This window comes from Dermacentor variabilis, chromosome 2 (genome assembly GCF_050947875.1).
Source record: "Dermacentor variabilis isolate Ectoservices chromosome 2, ASM5094787v1, whole genome shotgun sequence".
Taxonomy (NCBI): Eukaryota; Metazoa; Arthropoda; class Arachnida; order Ixodida; family Ixodidae; genus Dermacentor; species Dermacentor variabilis.
Window position 1 is genome coordinate 1348834 of NC_134569.1, and position 19404 is coordinate 1368237.

The following is a 19404-nucleotide window of genomic DNA, read 5'->3' on the forward strand; positions in this document are numbered from 1 at the left end:
CGCCTTCTTTAGCTGCTTCCCACAATCAATCCCGAATTCCCCGCATATCGCGTTTAGGTCCGTTCTGCGCAACTTCCTCCAATCCATGGATACCTCTCTTTTGCCGACACATTTCTCAAGGAATTAAGTGTAGAAGCAACGTATCTTTCAACAAGGCTTCCTACACCCTTGTCACCAATGAAGAACCACGTCAAGCCTGGCAACCCTCAAGGAGTAAAGGTCGTGCACTCACCATGCCGAAGTCGTAGCACTGCGCAGACTATTTCACCGCTGTCATCCAATGTGGCAGCTGGGGGTCCGAAGATGTGGGATCCTCTTTTCTCGTGGAGGGGTAAGTGAACATGAGGCTGGGCCATATATTCAGGACGTTTAGCAAACACGTTTATGTTTACATATGTACAAGAAAATGCAAGATAATTGAGAAAAGTTGATGATAAAGTGTAGTCACCGATCACTGCCGCCATCCATTGTTCCTTTCATGCCTTGCGTCATCATTGTTCAGTTACTTCCCCAATCCGGTGTCAAGGGGGCCGATGACATCAGGTCCCACCAATCCGGAGGTCGGTTGCCCTTTCCCTAAATAAGGAAACTTGGTCGGAAACGCACGCACATCACTGGGCACAAAGAGGGAAAGGAGGGGAAAGTACGTTGACTCCGATCGCATTCTAACAGGTGATGACCCTCCCATAGCACTGACCGCGTCTCCGGCTTGGACATGCCAATTTCTGCGGCTGACAGTTGATGGCCGTATAATTGCACTGACCGCGTTTCCGGCTTCGACATGCCAATTTGTGTGGCTGACAAGTGATGGCCGTATTATGCTAATTTCTCAAACCTCTCCTGAACCAGGTGCTGCCGCGCTGGTCATGAATCATCCGTGTCGAGAACCATTTTGACGAGGTCGTCGGCCCGTTTTCCATAGTCGTGCGAGCCGTGACCGGAAGTTGGCTTGGGGCGAACGGCCGATCACAGCAGCACCGAGAACCTGAGAAGGATCGCATACTATTAAAAAAGTACTAACGGACATATCAAAGGGGGGGATGTCATCATGGCCATTGGCATAAAAGGAGCCTTTGATGACATCAATCATAAAGGAATACTTGAAGGCGTGGGCGAAACTAACTGTGGACAGAGAATATTTAAACACGTTTATAGTTTTCTTAATCAGAGAACTGCAATAATCAAGATGGGTTATTATGAATCCGAGACCATTCGACCACCAAACAAAGGAACACCTCAAGGGACGGTAATTTCGCCCACAGTTTTAACACAATAGGCCTTGCAAAGAAGCTTAAAGAAACCGCCAGCCTAAAACGTACGAGATTTGCAGACGAAATAACCGTATGGAAATATACAGGCAACCTAGTGGAGAAAGAAGAATACAAGAGGCAGCTAGCACCATAGAAGAGTGCATGAGACTGCGGGGTCTCCAATGCTCAATGAAATAGTCGGAACTGATCCGCTTTACAATGCAAAAAGCACAAAGGAAGGACCCGAGCCTAAAGCTGGAAGTCAGGCTAGAAGGGAAAATTAGTCCAGAGAATGATACTATAAGAATACTGGGTACGTGGCTGCAATCTAATCAGAGATGCCTCCACGCACTAAATACACTCAAAACAGCGGTACAACAGATCCCATGCATGTTCGCTCGTATAACAAACAACCGTACGGGGATGAGAGAACAAGGTACCCTCCAACTGATAAAAAGCCTCGTCCATCATTCGAACCACGTACTCACTCTCCTATCATAATGTGAAAAAGGAAGCGAAAGAAAAAGCATACCAAATAAAACGAATGGCCTACAAGACAGCCCTCAGATTACCGCGGAATACTTAAAACGATAAGGAACTGGCGCTTGATCTACGGAACAGGACTGTCGAATTATCCGAAGCGTAGTTACGAACGCTAGAAAATCGCCTTCTCCAGACGCCGACAGGCAGAGAAGTCTTAAGCAAGCTAGAGCGTGATGCGCTCATAGAAAACACCAAGAAATTTAAGAGGTACCCAAGGCATTTAGAGAATGTAGACGGTATTCCAAATACCTAAGAACATGGATCCGACCCTGCATGCTGGGAGAATAAAGGCTAGGGCAGAACACATAGACAAAACGGCCAAATATATGAATACGGCAAGATTCACTGACGCTGCGCCTTATCATGCAGAAGCAACGAAGGCGGTGGCAGTGGTCACGGACCGTGTAGCAAAAATTGAAGCCTGCGCTTATATAGATCGCGCCTCGACAACAGAAGTGGAAGAGGTTGCAATTGCCGTCGCAATGAAAGAGGGCTGGATGCGAAAAGCTCCATTAACAATAATCACTGGCTCCCAGAAAGCTTGCGGAAACTATATATGGGGCAGAATTGGGGCATAGGCGCTCCGAATACTTGTCGGGACTGGATGGGACCCCGCGGTTCAATACATCCAAACTGTGACCTGGGTACCGGGGCGCAATGGCGACACGCGGAACCTGACGAGGCTTTACAGATCACCGATCCACCCCGGACTCTGCAATAGACAGCGATGGAAGCGGCACTCGGTCATTTTGAGCAGCTTTCGGAGCAGGAAAAATTGCAGTTTGTAGCAGAAATGTATGCTTTCGGAGCAGAAAAAGTTGCTGTCTGGTCCAATGCTGGCAAGGCATTGGATTAGATTGGAGCAAACTTTATTTGTGCCTGCAGTTGGGCGCTCGCGCACTCCGAGGAGAGCCTACGTCATCTACGAGGTTGCCGTTACTCGGCGCGGGTCTCCGCTCGCCGTTGCTGTTGTTCGCTGGGTCCCTGCCTTTCGAGTGTTTCAAGGACCTGCGGGAAAGCCCAGAACTGTTGGTCTTGGTCGTAGCTCTTCGCGGCTGCCTCGAGCCGCGGCGGGATCGTTCTTGATCTTGCTTCCTCTAGATTGTCTATGCAGTCGAAAAAGATGTGTGTGTCATCTGGCGTCTCCATCCGGCAGACCCTGCACTTATTGGTCGTGTATGTCTCGGGGTACATGCGATGCATCAGTCCCGGGATCGGTAGCGATCTAGTCTGGGGCTGTGTCAGTAGTACCGCCTCCGCTCGACTCAGCCTCAGGTGCAGGGGTGGGAGAGTCCTGTGAGCCAGGCGGCCTTCGTGACATCGTTGTCGTCCGTCATGCGGTCCTTGGCTCCGAACCATGTTGGACGGTCTGTCGCCGGGGCGCGGTTGATTAGCGGTCGCGCCGCTGCGTGTGCCGTCTCATTGTGGTTCTCATTGCGTTCTGACGCGTCGCCTGCGTGCGCCGGCAACCACTTAATTCTGATTTTTCTGCTTTGCAGTTTGGCCGCTCGCAGTACGCGCTCGGCCTCCCTGCAGCTTTGGCCTTTGGCGAAGTTTCGCAACGCCTGTCTCGAGCCACTCAGCACCGTGTGGCCGTCTCCGTCGGCGATGGCAAGGGCGATGGCCACCTCCTCCGCTTGTTCCGCTCCGGTGCTTCTCACGCTCGCTGCGGTCCTCGTGGCGCCGGTTGACCGGCCACGTCCACGTACCGTGCGTGCTCGTTGTTGGCGTGCAGGTCGATGAGAGCCTAGGCCCTCGCCGCTCTTCTTCCCTTGTTGAACTCAGGATTCATGTTCTTGGGTATGGGGTCGATTCTGGTCTGGCCTCGGACCTCTTCGGGGATGGGGAGCTTCATCTCCGTCTCGTTCGAGCATCCTATTCCCAGGTCGTCCAGTATCTTCCTCCCGGCTTTGGTCTTGGACAGCTGCTCGAGTTGAGATGTCCGTTGCGCTTCGGCTATTCCTTCGAGCGTATTGTGCATCCCGAGTTCTAAGAAGCCAGTCATGCTCGTGGACTAGAACAGGCCCATTGCCGTCTTGTGCGCTCTTCTGATGATTGCGTTGATTTTGTTGCGTTCGTGTTGCAGGCATCTGTGGTAGACTGCAATGTACGCGACGTGGCTGATGATCAAGGATCGGACGAGCCTAATTAGGCTCTCCTCTCTCATGCCAGCCTTCCGGGAACTGACTCGTTTGATGAGTAAAATCGCGTTGGCCGCTTTTGCCGTGAGACGGATGATGGTTTCGCCGTTTCTTCCGTGTTTTTCGATGACCATGCCTAGGATCCTGATTTGCCAACTTCGGGGATCACGTTGCCGGATTCGGTTACGATTCTGATTTTTTCGTATTCGCGTTGTCTGGTCTACATCTGCCGTTGTTGGCAGGTGGGAGTATGAGAAGCTCCGATTTGCTCGGTGAAAATCTCAGTCTGGTGCCTTCCAGCTGGTCTTTATCGCGTCGACGGCGGCTCGCAGCGCGCCCTCGATGTGGTCGTCGCTGCCACCGGTCACCGAGAGCGTGATATCGTCCGCGTAGATTCTGTGCCTGCCGTCTTCGATGTGCGCGAGCTTCTCGGCTACTCCGATCATTACCAGGCTGATCAGCATCGGCGAAATGACCGATCCCTGCGGTGCGCCAATGATCCCGAGCTTCTCTTGCGTCTGGAGGTCGCCCGCTCATAGCTGGGAGGTCCTGTTCGTGAGGAAGTCCTTGATGTAGTTGTAGGATCTTTCGCTCATGTTGAGGTTGGAGACTTGGTACAGAATCGCCGAGTGTTTCAACTTATCGAAGGCACTCTGCAGGTGAAGCCGCAGGATAGCCTTGTTGTTGCGGGCGCTGCCGCCATCGTCAATGATTTGGTACTTGAGCTGCAGTATCGCGTCCTGCATGCTTAGGTGCTGTCTGAAGCCGATCACCATGGCCGGATGCAGGCCTTCTCGTTCCAGGTAGTCTTGCCACCTGTTGAGCAGGACGTGCTCCAGCAACTTGCTCATGCATGACGTGAGCGAGATGGGCCGGAGGTTGTCCGTGTCCGACGGCTTCCCCGGCTTGGGGATCAGGATGGTCTTGGCTGTCTTCCACTGCTTTGGCAGCGCGCCCAGTCTGTGGCACTTGTTGAAGTATTTTGCGAGGTTCTCAATGGAGCCGTCATCGAGATTCTTGAGCGCCTTGTTCGTGACGAGGTCCGGGCCGGTTGCCAACCGGCTGGTGAGGTCGTGCAGGGCCGCGCGGACCTCCTCAACGTCGATGTCACGATGAAGCTTTGCATTGGATAGGCCATCGTACGGCGCATGTTGCTCGGTGAGTGTAGTCGGCAGGTATTTGTCGTTAATGCGCTTGGTGACTTCGTCGGCGCCGAGTACCGAGACCGCCCGGTGTATGAGGTTGGCGAGTCTGTCCCTTTGGTGCGATTTGGCCTTGGTTTCGTCGAGCAGGTGCCGCAGCAGGTTCCACGTCTTCCCACTGTGCATCTTCCAGCCTGGCACGTTGCAGATCTCGTTCCACTGTTGCGTGCAGAGCGCGCGGCAGTGCTCCTCTATCGCTCGGTTGAGTTCCGCCACCATCTTTCCGAGTCTGCAGTTGAGCCGTTGTTTCTTCCAGCGATTGAGTATCGACTGCTTGGCTTCGATAAGATGTTCTAGCCGACTGTCTACTTTGTCGATCTCGGTGCCCGTTTCAATTTCTTTGGTCGCGTTGTCACCGTCGCCCTTTTGGCTTCTGGCGTTTCGGAAGACATCCCAGTCTATCCATCTCTGTGTTTTGATGCTGGTGTCGTTGTGTTCTGGTGTGGCGATTTCGACGATGGTGTGGTCGCTGCCGAGATCACTCCCCGTGTTTCTCGTGGTGATCGCGCCCCGGACGCCGTTCTTGACGACCGTGAAGTCCGGAGCGGTGCCCCGGGACACGGAGATACCGATTCTCGTCGGATGCGTCGGGTCCGTGATGAGGGTGAAGTCGAGTTCCGTGGCGTCTTGGTACAAGTCGCGGCCCTTTGCTGTATACTTGTTGTAGCCCCAGGCAGGCTTCATAGCGTTGAAGTCGCCGCACGCGATCAGTGTGTCGCGGCCTGCTCCGGTGATGGCTGTGTGCAGTAATGTCTTTAATCTCTGTTTTCTCTGCGATGGCTTGCTGTAGACGTTGAGCAAAAATATGCTTCCTTTTCTCTTCTTGCCCGGGATGATTTCGGTGAGTGTGTGCTCGATCTTAATATTGAATTGCAGCTCGTGTTGGACGAACGTAAGTCCCTTCCTGACCAGGGTGCACAGGCCTCTCCCGTCAGGCGGGCCCTTATCGTGCACTCTGTAGCCGGGGAGGGACGGTGCGTCGCGTAGTGTTTCTTGCAATAGTATAACGTCCGGCTTGCGCGCGGTATGTGCGATGTGCTGTGGGATGACTGCCTTCTTTCTTGCCAGGCCGCGACAGCTCCAATGCCACGCTGTTATACGCGCTCCTGCTGGTGTTGCGTTGACATGTACGGGGTTCCCTGGTTGTGTGGATGTTGCGTGAAGAGGGGCACAAACGTCGGGTGGCCCTATCGGCTCTAGGGTCCTTTCGATGTACGCGAATCTGTTCGTGTTCTCGGCTTAGTAGGTCTCCATTGTGTGTTTCATTGCTGTAACTGTTGCTATGTTCGCCGCGATTAGCTGTTCGAGTTTGGTGAATCTCGCTTCGAATTTGGCTTCGGCGTTGTCGATGCGATCGTTTACTGTTTGGTTGCGCGTGGCCTCGACGGCTCGCTTCTTCGGTGCCGGTTCCTCTACGGCTGTCTCCTGGGTGTTCGTGGTTGCTTTCTAGGTCTTGCTTGCGCTTGGCGTGAGTCTCTGTAGAGGCTCGTTGTTGCATACCAGCGACTGACGTATCTCGGCGATGTCTCTCGTGATGTTGGTGGTCGTTCGCAACGCCGCGTTCTCTTGTCTTAGGGTTTCATTGGCTTCTCGCACTTTGTTCATATAGTCTTTCTTCGTTGCTTCGGTGATTTTCTGCGCGTTCCTTATATTGTTCGCTTTCGCTGCGTCGACCCCGCTCACTCGCTCACGTCATGGTGACCTTTTCCTGCTGAGGCTTCTCTTGCAGCAGCTGCTGTCTCTAGATTTAGGTGCGCGGTTCTCTGATGGGGTCCTTGACTTTTGCGCAGCTGGCGGCTTGTTGAGTGGCGGGAAATCGCTCTCCGACAGCAGCTGGCGTTCGGCCTGTCGACGCTCCCATTGTCGCTTGCACACTGCGTAGGGTATTTTGCATTTCGCCTCGCACGTTCGGTCTCCCGTCGGCTGTTCGTCCCTCCATAACTTACATTTTGGGTACAACAATGGTCTTCTTTAGGGTTCGCGAGTCCGCAGCCCAGGCACGTCTTGATTGTGGGGGTCATGCATACGTCTTTGCGGTGTCCCACTCGACCGCATTGCTGGCAAACGTCGATCTGTTTCCTGTAGAGGGGGCACGGTATCAGGGTGACTCCGTATCGGACGAAGTTCGGTACCTTGGTTCCCTGGAACACCACTGTCGTGGTCGTCGTGCGGCCATTCCTCTTTGCGCCCACTGATAGCAGGTTCCTCTCGTTAACGATGTTCCTATCTAGCTCGTCTCGGCGCTCGCGTCGGTTGAGATGCCTCTGATGACGCCCTTTACTGTGTCGTGAGATACCGTGCGATATGCGCTGACATCGTAGGGTTTGCCTTGAATAGAGATTTCCTGGGTTTTGGCGTACCTTGCCGCGTTGTCTTCGTTCGGTGTACTGACAACCATGATGTTCATGTTGCGTGTTGGGGCAGATGGTGTCCGCGGTGCTTTCCTCGCTCATGGCCTTGGCTGCGGCGAGTATGGCCGCAGCGACGGTGATGGTGCCGGTCTTGACGATGTGCGGTCCCCTTTGGGTCTGACGACTATCTTGCTTTCTTCCAGTGGCATGGCTGGCATGCGTGCCGCATTGATGACCGAGGCTCTGACGTTCTTGTTGAATTTCGATTTCGGGCATGTTTCACTCCTGTCGGGCCCGTCGGGCTTGCCGCTGGCGGCGGTCCGCTGGCGCCACCTCGACATGCGTTCGCCCGCGAGCATCCATCCGGCGTCGTTGTGGTATTCCTCGGGTGATGTCTCTTTTCGTTGAACTTGAACGCACATTTGGTTGTCCACGATCATTGTCCACGACCATCACCGGTGGCGTAGAGGAAGAACACCCGCCTCGCGTGCAAGAGGTCCGTGGTTCGAATCCCGGTGCCGTGCAAACTTACACCGGATTAAAAGAAGTCCGCGTGTTGATAAAATTGCATAACAAGGCTTGGAGTGTGGCCTGATCCCGCTGACCAGAACAGGTAACCCACTCCCTCACCAGAGCAGGATTGGCCACCCTGGTGCAGTGCTTGGCCACAACCTCCTACATGAACACAACAATCAAACACCGGCCCGCTGTCCCCAGCAGCGGTCAGACCTGCGACGCAGCAGAGGGTGCTAAGAATCCCTGGCTCCGGACAGGCCGCCATAGGAACATGAACCTGGCAACGTTTAACGCTAGAATGTTATCTAGTGAGGCTAGCAGTGCTATTGGAGGAATTAGAGCGCAGTAAGTGGGATATAATAGGGTTCAGTGAAGTTAGGAGGCCAAAAGAAGCATATACAGTGTCAAAAAGATGACACGTCCTGTGCTACCGGGGCTTAGCGGAGAGACGAGAACTAGGAATCGAATTCCTGATTAATAAGAATATAGCTGGTAACATATAGGAATTCTATAGCATTAACGAGAGGGTGGCAGGTCATGTTGTGAAACTTAATAAGAGGTACAAACTGAAGGTCATACTGGCGTACGCCTCGACATCCAGTCATGATGATCAGGAAGTCGAAAGCTTCTATGAAGACGTGGAATCGGCGATGGGTAAAGTGAAAACAAAATACACTGTACTGATGGGTGACTTCAATGCCAAGGTAGGCAAGAAGCAGGCTGGAGACAAGGCAATGGGGGAAATGGCATAGGCACTAGGAATAGCAGGGGAGAGTTATTAGTAGAGTTTGCGGAACAGAATAATATGCGAATAATATGCAAGTGGGATAGCCAAAAGTGGACGTGGAGGAGCCCGAACGGCGAGACTAGAAGTGAAATAGACTTCATACTCTGCGCTAACCCTGGCAACATACAAGATGTGGACGTGCTCAGCAATGTGCGCTGCAGTGACCATAGGATGGTAAGAACTGGAATTACCTTAGACCTGAGGAGGGAGCGGAAGAAACTGGTACATAAGAAGCCGATCAGTGAGTTAGTGGTAAGAGGGAAAATAGAGGAATTCCAGATCAAGCTACAGAACAGGCATTCGGCTTTAACTCATGAAGAGGACCTTAGTGTTGAAGCAATGAACGGCAATCTTGTGGGCATCATTGAGCAGTGTGCAATAGAAGTCGGTGGTAACTCCGTTCGACAGGATACCAGTAAGCTATCGCAGGAGACGAAAGATCTGATCAAGAAACGACAATGTATGAAAGCCTCTAACCCTACAGCTAGAGTAGAACTGGCAGACCTTTCGAAGTTAATCAACAAGTGTAAAACAGCTGACATAAGGAAGTATAATATGGATAGAATTGAACATGCTCTCAGGAACGGAGGAAGCCTAAAAGCAGTGAAGAAACTAGGAATTGGCAAGAAACAGATGTATGCACTAAGAGAGAAAGCCGGCAATATCATTACTAATATGTATGAGATAGTCCAAGTGGCTGAGGAGTTCTATAGAGATTTATACGGTACCAGTGGCACCCACGAAGATAATGTGAGAGAGAATAGTCTAGAGGAATTTGAAATCCCACAGGTAATGCCGGAAGAAGTAAAGAAAGCCTTGGGAGCTATGCAAAGGCAGAAGGCAGCTGGGGATGATCAGGTAACAGCAGATTTGTTGAAGGATGGGGGGCAGATTGTTCTAGAGAAACTGGCCACGCTGTATACGCAATGCCTCATGACCTCGAGCGTACCAGAATCTTGGAAGAACGCTAACATAATCCTAATCCATAAGAAAGGAGACGCCAAAGACTTGAACAATTATACACCAATCAGCTTACTCTTAGTTGCCTACAAGTTATTTACTAAGGTAATCGCAAATAGAATCAAGAACTTCTGTCAACCAAAGGACCAGGCAGCATTCCATAAAGGCCACTCAACAATAGACCAAATTCACACTGTCAATCAGGTGATAGAGAACTGTACGGAATTTAACCAACCCTTATATATAGCTTTCATTGATTACGAGAAAGCGTTTGATTCAGTCGAAACCTCAGCAGTCATGGAGGCATTACGGAATCAGGGCGTAGACGAGCTGTATATAAAGATACTGAAATATATCTATAGTGGCTCCACAGTCACCGTAGTCTTCCATAAAGAAAGCAACAAAATCCCAATAAAGAAAGGCGTCAGCAAGGGAGATACGATCTCTCCAATGCTATTCAAAGCGTGTTTACAGGACGTATTCAGACGCCTGGATTGGGAAGCATTGGGGATAAGAGATAATGGAGGATACCTTTATAACTTGTGATTGTGATGATGATGATCATCATCATTGTTGTCTGAGCGGACGCCTCCGTCTCGAATTTGACGACTGGCCGCCGCCGAGGAGTACGGCAGGCGGCTGGCGGTGCGACGCTGTTGGGCCTAGCGTCCGCGGAACACGCCTAGGCCTAGGAATCCTTCGCACGGCTGCGGTAGTAGTAGTCACGAAATTTGGCAAAGAAAAATGCACCTCTGTGGTCAGCTGCCATCGGTCGATGCCGCTCGCCTTCACGGATACGTTGGTGCAAGAAAACTTTAGTTCGAGGTCATTAGCATTGCGTAATTGGCTAGCAATGACGGAGCGGATCTGTAACTAGGGACAAGCGCTTCTTCTTCGTCGCCTTCCTCCTGGAGCTAGAGAGGAATGCTTTGGCGCACTAACTTACTGTTCTGGTGCAACGAGGGAGGGCTGTATCCATTAGTACTTTCTGGAACATGCCGTTGAATATGTGTTATATTGAGATGGAATATGTTTTCTTCAACTTGCTGTTCCATATTATTGTTGCTATATCAGGAGATGAAGATAAGCGGGAGCTTAATCCTAATTCGTTGTAAATTCTGCATTTCAATAAAGAATTTATTAAATCATTTATTTTCATCTGATGGAATTAAGCCACCTGCAATGTAGATACCCTATCACACTTTCACGTACGCGGGCAGCACGGTCATAACTACATAAATTGCAGCGTGTATGTCATGAACGCACCTATACGTGTTAATGAATTACCGCGCGTGAAATAAAATGTACATTTGGACGTGGTGGCCAAAGCTTCGGTAAGCGATACATCCAGACGTAATGTTGATAGGACTGCTAAATATTTGGTTGACGACAATCTGGGTGTGGTTCAAGCAGACTAAGAAAGCCTTCGCGTTGTTGTACAACATGATTGTTATTTAGAAAAGCCTTTCCTAGCACTGAACAAGTGCTTTAGGAAACGTGATGTGAATGTAGAAAACGTAAAGAAGAAGGCGGTGGAGCTATTGGAAAAATGTAACCAAAAAAGCTTGCGTCACATGTAAACAACTGAAAAGTAATGAAATTGGAGGTATTTTTTACTGCAAGAACACACAAGCAAGGAATTCTGTTTAGGCCAATTGCATCCTAGCGAGGGTGTTGGCTGGTTCTGGTCTCGGAGTTGCTGCAAAAAATGTTGAATTCCTTTGAAATACAGGATCCGTACTTATTGAAAAGCTCTGAAGGCCTTGTGAATTTTCCGGCATCAGGTAGTACAAGTTGCATCTGTGGATTCAGCATAGATTTTCAAGATCTCTACTATTCCTTGCCGCATAGGCCCGTAATGTGCAGTGTTAAAGATTGCATACCAAATGAGAATGACGACACTGAGCATGACGGCACTGAGAGGATGACGAGATATCATTCCGCAACACGTCCGGGATGGCTGTTGAATCCTTCCTTGAACTTCTGCATTTTTATTTAACGAATACACATGTAGGATTCTGTGGTGAAACGTATATACAGGCAAGGGGTTTGTGCATCGGGTCAAAGTTAGCTCCCATACTTAGTAGCATTTCTTAGGGGGGGGGGGAAGCATAGACAAAGAGCTGGTAAAATATTTAGAAGGTGTAGTATATAAGGTATACAGATATGTCCATGACTACTTGATTTTGGGGTACCCGCCGTGGTTGCTCAGTGGCTATGGTGTTGGGCTGCTGAGCACGAGGTCGCGGGATCGAATCCCGGCCACGGCGGCCGCATTTCGATGGGGGCGAAATGCGAAAACACCCGTGTGCTTAGATTTAGGTGCATGTTAAAGAACCCCAGGTGGTCAAAATTTCCGGAGTCCTCCACTACGGCGTGCCTCATAATCAGAAAGTGGTTTTGGCACGTAAAACCCCAAATATTATTATTATTATTATTATTGATTTTGGGGTGTCATGTAGACTAGGGTTCTTTCAGGAATAGGCTAGTAGAAGCCTTTAATTCTCTGGGCAAGGGCTTGACATTTACATCTGAAATACCGATAGATAATAAGCTACAGTGTCTTGATGTCAATTTGGAATTTCTACCGGAACATCTGTGGTGGTCATTCTCACCCCGAGCTGGAAAACCGCTAATGAACTATGCCTCAAACCATTCCAGGTTTGTTATGATTGGGATAGTCATTTCATGTTCCCGGTCTGCGTTGTTGAAGTCGCCCATGTCACCACACTGTAAATGTTACATTTCTTGAGCAAGTTGATCGGTTGAGAAAGGCTGGGTATATCCGCTGGCTGTGAGGCTTGCGTCATGCGCTAGACCAATTAAAGAAGTTAAACAAGATAAAGAACCATGCACAAAGAATCAAAGGCAGAAGGATTTAGCTTCCAAGGTTTCAGTGATTCCGTATGTGCACGACCTTTCGCAGACTTAAAAAGCTGGCTGGGAGTTACGAAGTAAAAGTGATGTTTACGGCAAAAAACAAAATAGGTAGTGTGTTCTAAGGTGACAAATAAGTTCGAAAGAAAGGAAGATGCAAAGAAAGAATATAGTGTTAAACATCCGCGTAAGAACCAATTCGTCGATTGTGCGAAGAACGTTGTGTGTAAGATTCCTACGACGTGTGGTCACGTGTACGTAGGGCAGACTGCGAGATGCATTAACACGAGACTAAGGAAACACTTGTCTAGTCCGCAAGGTAGCCCTAGTAAGCATTTGGCAATGCATTGTCAAGAATATGATTGCTCACCTTGTCTTAGTAGCACCGACATTTTGTTTAGGCATAGGAATCAAACCGCGAGAGAAATTGTGGAATCTCACTGGATTGCAAAACAAAAGGAAAAATGCATCAGCCATCCCTCTGTTTCATTGTTGGATAAAGAGAATTCACTTCTGTCGTCATATATTAAACGCATTTTCATCGTAAGTCCTTGTTTTATGCGCCTTGCTCTTCTTATGTTGACCAGGTGGCGTTGTTCCGCGACATTTTAGCACAAGTATTGTTATATGCGTTATAGGCATGCTCTGTTGATTAGATCGCGCAGATCTGTGGGTATTTAAGCAGGTGGTTCTTCGAAAATAAAACCAGTTGTTAGAAAGCGCTCGTCCATGTGTTGCTTCTTTTCTTCGTCCCGGTTTGTTTGCGCACGAATTTTTTTTTAATGAATCTTTCCCAACTAGGCAGGGTCGCAGTTATGCTGCAGACCGAAAGCAAACACCGATCAGCGAGGCGGCTTGCAAGAACTACGTTTCGTTCGTTATTCGCACCGACAAAACCAAGAAAATTAGTTCATTTTAGTCCACGTTAATCGTGTTGTCAAAAATAAGCGCAGTACGACGAGCTGCAGCCAGATAGCAGGCGCCTTCGGTTGTCATTATTGCGGCGGTCAGCGAGATAGGCCTAGCATCTTTTTCGGCCGTATTTCGAGGGGCGTGAACTGCAAGAACGTGCATAGGGTGCACGTCAAAGAAGCCCAGATAAAAATTAAATTCTGGGGTTTTACGTGCCAAAACCACTTTCATTATGAGGCACGCCGTCGTGGAGGATTCCGGAAATTTCGACTACCTGGGGTTCTTTAACGTGCACCTAAATCTAAGCACAAGGGTGTTTTCGTCCTTCGCCCCCATCGAAATGCTGCCGCCGTGGCCGGGATTCGATCCCGCGACCTCGTGCTCAGCAGCCTAACACCATAGCTACTGAGCAACCGCGGCGGGTAAAGAAGGCCAGATAGTCTAAATCTATATGGAATACCACACTAGTGCGTGCATCGTAATCAAATCGTGGCTTCCTCACCTCCCCCACCCGACCCCCCCCCCCAAGAAAAAAAATTGGAGGACGCTTAAGCTTCGCCTTCAAGAGTGGAACGCGACAGCGTTCCCGTCGACCCGCCAAGGGGTGTAAGACAATGGGCTACGGCGCAGCGACTACGCACCCCGCATCGGACGCGGTGAGCGTCGAGCAACGCAGCGTTCGGCGCGACAACGAAATGTGCGCCTGAGCAAGCGACGCACGCCTGAGCCTTAGAAACCGCTCGTTTCTAAGGCAACACCGCGTTCACTAGAGGCGCTTTTGTACCGCTTTGAAGCATCGAACTCGTGGCTCAGTGGTAACGTCTCCGTCTCACACTCCGGAGACCCTGGTTCGATTCCCACCCAGCCCATCTTGGAAGTTGCTTTTTATTTATGAAGTGCCTGCCGTGATTTATCGCTCATGGTCAACGCCGCGGACGCCGACACCGACACCGACGCCGACGACACCGGCTTTTCTGCGACACGAGCTCCTTAACGCTATCGCGTTAAAACAGGAAGAACTGCAAGCGGGGGCAGCGAACGTTGGCGGAACCTACGCGATGGAGCCATGGGGCTCAAAATACTATAGAATACATCGACCGTTTGCAAACATGGTTAGGTATATATGCTGTAGCTGTGGTGGAAAGCCTGTGAGGGTGACTTGCGAAGAAGGGTGGCTTGATACGCTGTGCCTTCTCGCGCGCTCAAAATGTGTGTTCCCAATTCGGAGCAGGTGCGGGTCGGCGACGGCCAGGCTCAATACTTGCTGCAAACGACAATATGGCGCAGCATGTAGCAGGATTTCACTTGCAGCGTAGTTCGGCGAAGTTTGGCGCAATTGGCGCAGCACTTCCATCACTTGCAATAGAGCACCCTATACTCCTGTACCCTACGCTACGCAACAATTCTAAAACACTGTAAAATGGAAATATCTATCCACCCCCGCACGGCATACTCAGCGCTGCGCAGGCAACCGTGTTGCGGAGATCACTGAAGAACGCCAACACAAATCTGCGCGCTCTCCACCCGATCTACCCCAAGGCATAAAGAGACATGTGCGCGCGGTGTGGAACAACACCAACACATTTTCATGTCACGTGGGAGTGCGCAGAAGACGGAGAATACAGCGTTACAAACGACTAATGGAAAGAATGGGGGCACTGCTGTCGATATATCCCGGTCGTGGAAGATGAGCTACAAGTGATCCAACGAGCTGAACGGATGGCCCGGGCCAATGGGGCCTTGGAATAGCAGTAGCACCACCCTGCCGGACAAATTCCCCTTTTCACCCCCATACTTCCTCTGGGAAACTTGGGTAGGAGCCCGTCCGCTTTCTGTAAATAATAAGTTTTCTACTACGATTACTACTGTATGCATATATACGTAATTACACATGCTATGATAATACATAATTATCTAACGATGGTGGAGATTTGGGCTAGTTGATTATCCCTAATTAAAGCTTCATACAGCGCGATAGACGGGTACTAAGAGAGACGACGCACAATGCGCGTACCAAAACTAGGACTTGCTGAAGAACAAGAAAGATACGATGAAAAATTGCGAAGAAAGTGAAAGCGTACGAGGGTGAGCCGACAATGGCGGCTCAATCACACGTGCGCAAGGGAGGAAAGCGCGGAGGAAGCGCTCAGTCTTCCGCCGTGTGCAAGGCACCGTGGGAGTGTGGAGGGAGGGGTGTTTCGGCTCCGGCGGCTGCTGCGTATGCGCACGCACCCTATCTTGAATGCGATGTGCGATAAGGACAGAGTGTGCCGACTCCTGATAGCTGATCTTTTCGCCGTTTAGTTCGCGTTGAAAAGGGAACACGAAGGTTAATTCGCTCTGGTCTGCTGCCGCGCTTTCTCACTCCGGCACTTTAACAGCGAATTCCGGCGGTCATCGAGGGAGATGTGTTCATGTTTGCATGTGCGGGCGTGGCACCATGTTTGTTAATTTACTTAGTAAGCGAATGTTTACACGTTTACAAGGCGATAAATCTGCTATCCTTACTTTGTATAGCTGTCTACTAATCTGCTACCGCAATCAACGTTTCTCCTTCCGGGTGAAACTGCGAGTTTTTGTTAATATCTCTGCGTATGCATGCCACGTGCTTTTTCCTGGCCAGTTCACTAATATTATATGTGCGTGTTTAAAGCCGATAGCGCCGTGTCTTTCCGGCATCGGCACCCAGATTTGAATAAAAATACGGAGATGCGCTAAAGGTACGTAATTAAGGAAACGTTGTTGTGCCTGACCGTGCAGTCGATTGACTATGAAAATGGAGCGCAACACTAACGAGGGATGGTGCCCTTATGGTCAACTCTTCTCTGTCCTGAATCGCGCTGTTTACTCGCACTGAGACGTACGCGCCAGCCCAAATTATCAACTTGTTCAGGCTGGCACATTAATGTGAAGCACCGTTCTAGCAACTATGACGCGATGTTCGGTGAACCACGATGGACGTAAAACGAAGACAGCTATATCCCATCGGTAATTCCAGACAGGCTTTTCGTAGTGTCAAAAATTCTTTTCAGTACTTCCTCGCTACCTATCGTTATCTATTACTTAAAGACTACATCGCATTTGCAATCAGCGGTCGGCTGTCTGCTCGTTTGTATCCAGACAGGCATGGCGCACATTCTTTGCCACGAAAGGTTTCGTGAACTTGCGTGAAGTTTGTGCTTTGTTTTGTTACGTGCAATAAACATGTAGTAATTAAGCCGTACGTTTCTCTTTCACAAAATATTCATCCCGCCTAAGAAGTTCTCTCCACTAGGTGGCTGAGGCTGCTATTCTGTGCCGAATGATCTTTTGCACATGTCTTCATTGCAGACCGAGGCGCCTCTAGTGATACGGCCTTTCTTGCCGAAGATGACGGAGTCGGAGATACACACGATCATGACGGCCGGCTTCGCCACTATTGCCGGCAGCGTCATGGCCGCGTACATCAGCTTTGGCGTGAGTAAAAAAGCGAGAGATGCATCCATCTACGTGCCGTGCTTTTCACCATGGCAGCACTGCTGAGGCATTACTATTATGCACAGTAGTGGCATTGTGTAGTGTGGTATGTTCAGCAATAAATATTGATGCAGTATTTGCCTGACGGACCACAGACGTTCGAGGAACGTTCGTGAGGCATCCGGCTCCGGTCTTTATGACGTGCAACGGATTCCATCACACATCTAGACGAAATACGACGGGCGTCTCAAGGTCCACCCAGCAAAATAATTTCACAGAGGAGTACGATACTCCTTAACGGGAATTTCGAGCACAGTTGTTTAGGTGTTTCCAATTCCCGATATACTGTGACAAAGAATTTGATAATGAACGTCAGGGTGCTCTCGGCGGTGGCACTGAGCCTCTGCTCGGCCAGCTCGTTTAGCAGCAGCGGCAGACGAAGCATTTACTCCGTTTGAGTCGATCATTGTTCATAAAGAAAGCGTGAACACGGGAAAGCGTGGCTTGCACGGAGCGCATTCTGTAGCGGCGGCGGCACCATAGCCGAAGTAGCGCATGCGCAGTATGTCGGAAGGCCACGTAAGCGCTTTGTTTCCGCGCTAGCCGCATACCTGATCGCCGCCAGCGCTCTGTTTTCCTCCTCCTCCTCCTCCTCCTCCTCCTCCTCCTCATCATCATCATCATCATCATCACCATCAGACCTGGTTGCGCGCACTGCAGGGCAAAGGTATCTCCCATACTTTTCCAGCTACCACGGTCATGTACTAATTGTGGACATGTTGTCCCTGCAAACGTCTTAATCTCATCCGCCCATCTGACATTCTGCCACCACCTGCTACGCTTTCCTTCTCTTGGAATCCAGTCCGCAACACTAAATGACCACCAGTTGTCTTCCCTCCTCATTACATGTCCTGCCAATGCACCATTTATTTTTCTTGATTTCAACTAAGACGTCATTAACTCGCGTTTGTACCCTCACCCAATCTGCTCTTTTCTTAGCCTTAACGTTACGCCCATCATTCTTCTTTCCATAGCTCGTTGCGTCGTCCTCAATTTAAGTAGAACCCTTTTCGTAAGCCTCCAGGTTTCCGCCCCGTAGGTGAGTACTGGTAAGACACAGCTATTATACACTTTCCTTTTGAGGGATAATGACAACCTGCTGTTAGTGATCGGAGAATGCTTGCCAAACGCACCCCAGCCCGTTCTTATTCTTCTGATTATTTCCGTCTCATGATCTGGATCCGCTGTCAATACCTGCCCTAAGTGGATGTGTTCCCTTACCACTTCCAGTGCCTCGCTACCTATTGTAAATTGCTGTTCTCTTCCGAGACTGTTAAACATTACTTTAGTTTCCTGCAGATTAATTTTTAGAAAGAGCGTAGGTTAGGGCGTGTTGGTATTCCATAACTGAGGTTTTTTAATGACCGAAAAGGGACGAAAGACAGTGGCAAGACTGTCCCCGTCTTGCCACTGTGTTTCATCCCTTTTCGTGCACTAAAAAACCTCAGTTAATTTTTAGACCCACTCTTCTGCTTTGCTTCTCCAGGTCAGTGAGCATGCATTGCAGATGGTCCCCTGAGTTACTAAGCAAGGCAATATCATCAGCCAATCGCAAGTTACTAAGGTATTCTCCATTAACTTTTATCCCCAATTCTTCCCAATCCAGGTTTCTGAATACCTCCTGTAAACACGAAGTGACTAGCATTGGAGAGATCGTATCTTCCTGCCTGACGCCTTTTTCTATTGGGATTTTGTTGCTTTCTTTATGGAGGAGTACAGTGGCTGTGGAGCCGCTATAGATATCTTTCAGTATTTTTACATACGGCTCGTGTACACCCTGATTCCGTAATGCCTCCATGACTGCTTAGCTTTCGACAGAATCAAACGCTTTTTCGTAATCAATGAAAGCTATATATAGGGGTTGGTTATATTCCGCACATTTCCCTATCACCTGACTGATAGTGTGAATATGGTCTATTGTTGAGTAGGCTTTACGAAATTCTGCTTGGTCCTTTTGTTTACAGAAGTCAAAGGTGTTTCTGATTTAATATGTGATTACATTAGTAAATACTTTGTTGGCAACGGACAGTAAGCTGATCAGTCTATAATTCTTCAAGTCTTTGGCGTCTCCTTTCTGATGGATTAAGGCTATGTTGGCGTTCCTCCAAGATTCCGGTACGCTCGAGGTCATGAGGCATTGCGTACACAGGGTGGCCAGTTTTTTTATAACAATCTGTCCACCATCCTTTAACCGACCTGCTGGTCCTCCTCAACCTTTCGCCGTACCCTCCACCGCTTTCCGCCTTATGGTTCCGTCAGTTCCTCTGCTCCCTCGTCTCCGCTTACGTCCTCGCGCCTCTTCCCTCCAGCCACTTCCTTCATCCTCCACTGTATTCGTATACGAGGGGC

General features: G+C 49.8%; 1 protein-coding gene across 1 annotated transcript in view; it reads left to right on the plus strand.

The window, feature by feature from the left end:
• LOC142570245 (putative transporter YutK) overlaps positions 1 to 19404 on the plus strand; it is a 518716-nt gene that overhangs the window by 211629 nt on the left and 287683 nt on the right. The window contains exon 6 of the mRNA XM_075678647.1: positions 16870 to 16995. Coding sequence (XP_075534762.1) covers positions 16870 to 16995 — 126 coding nt within the window. The remainder of the gene's footprint in view (positions 1 to 16869; positions 16996 to 19404) is intronic.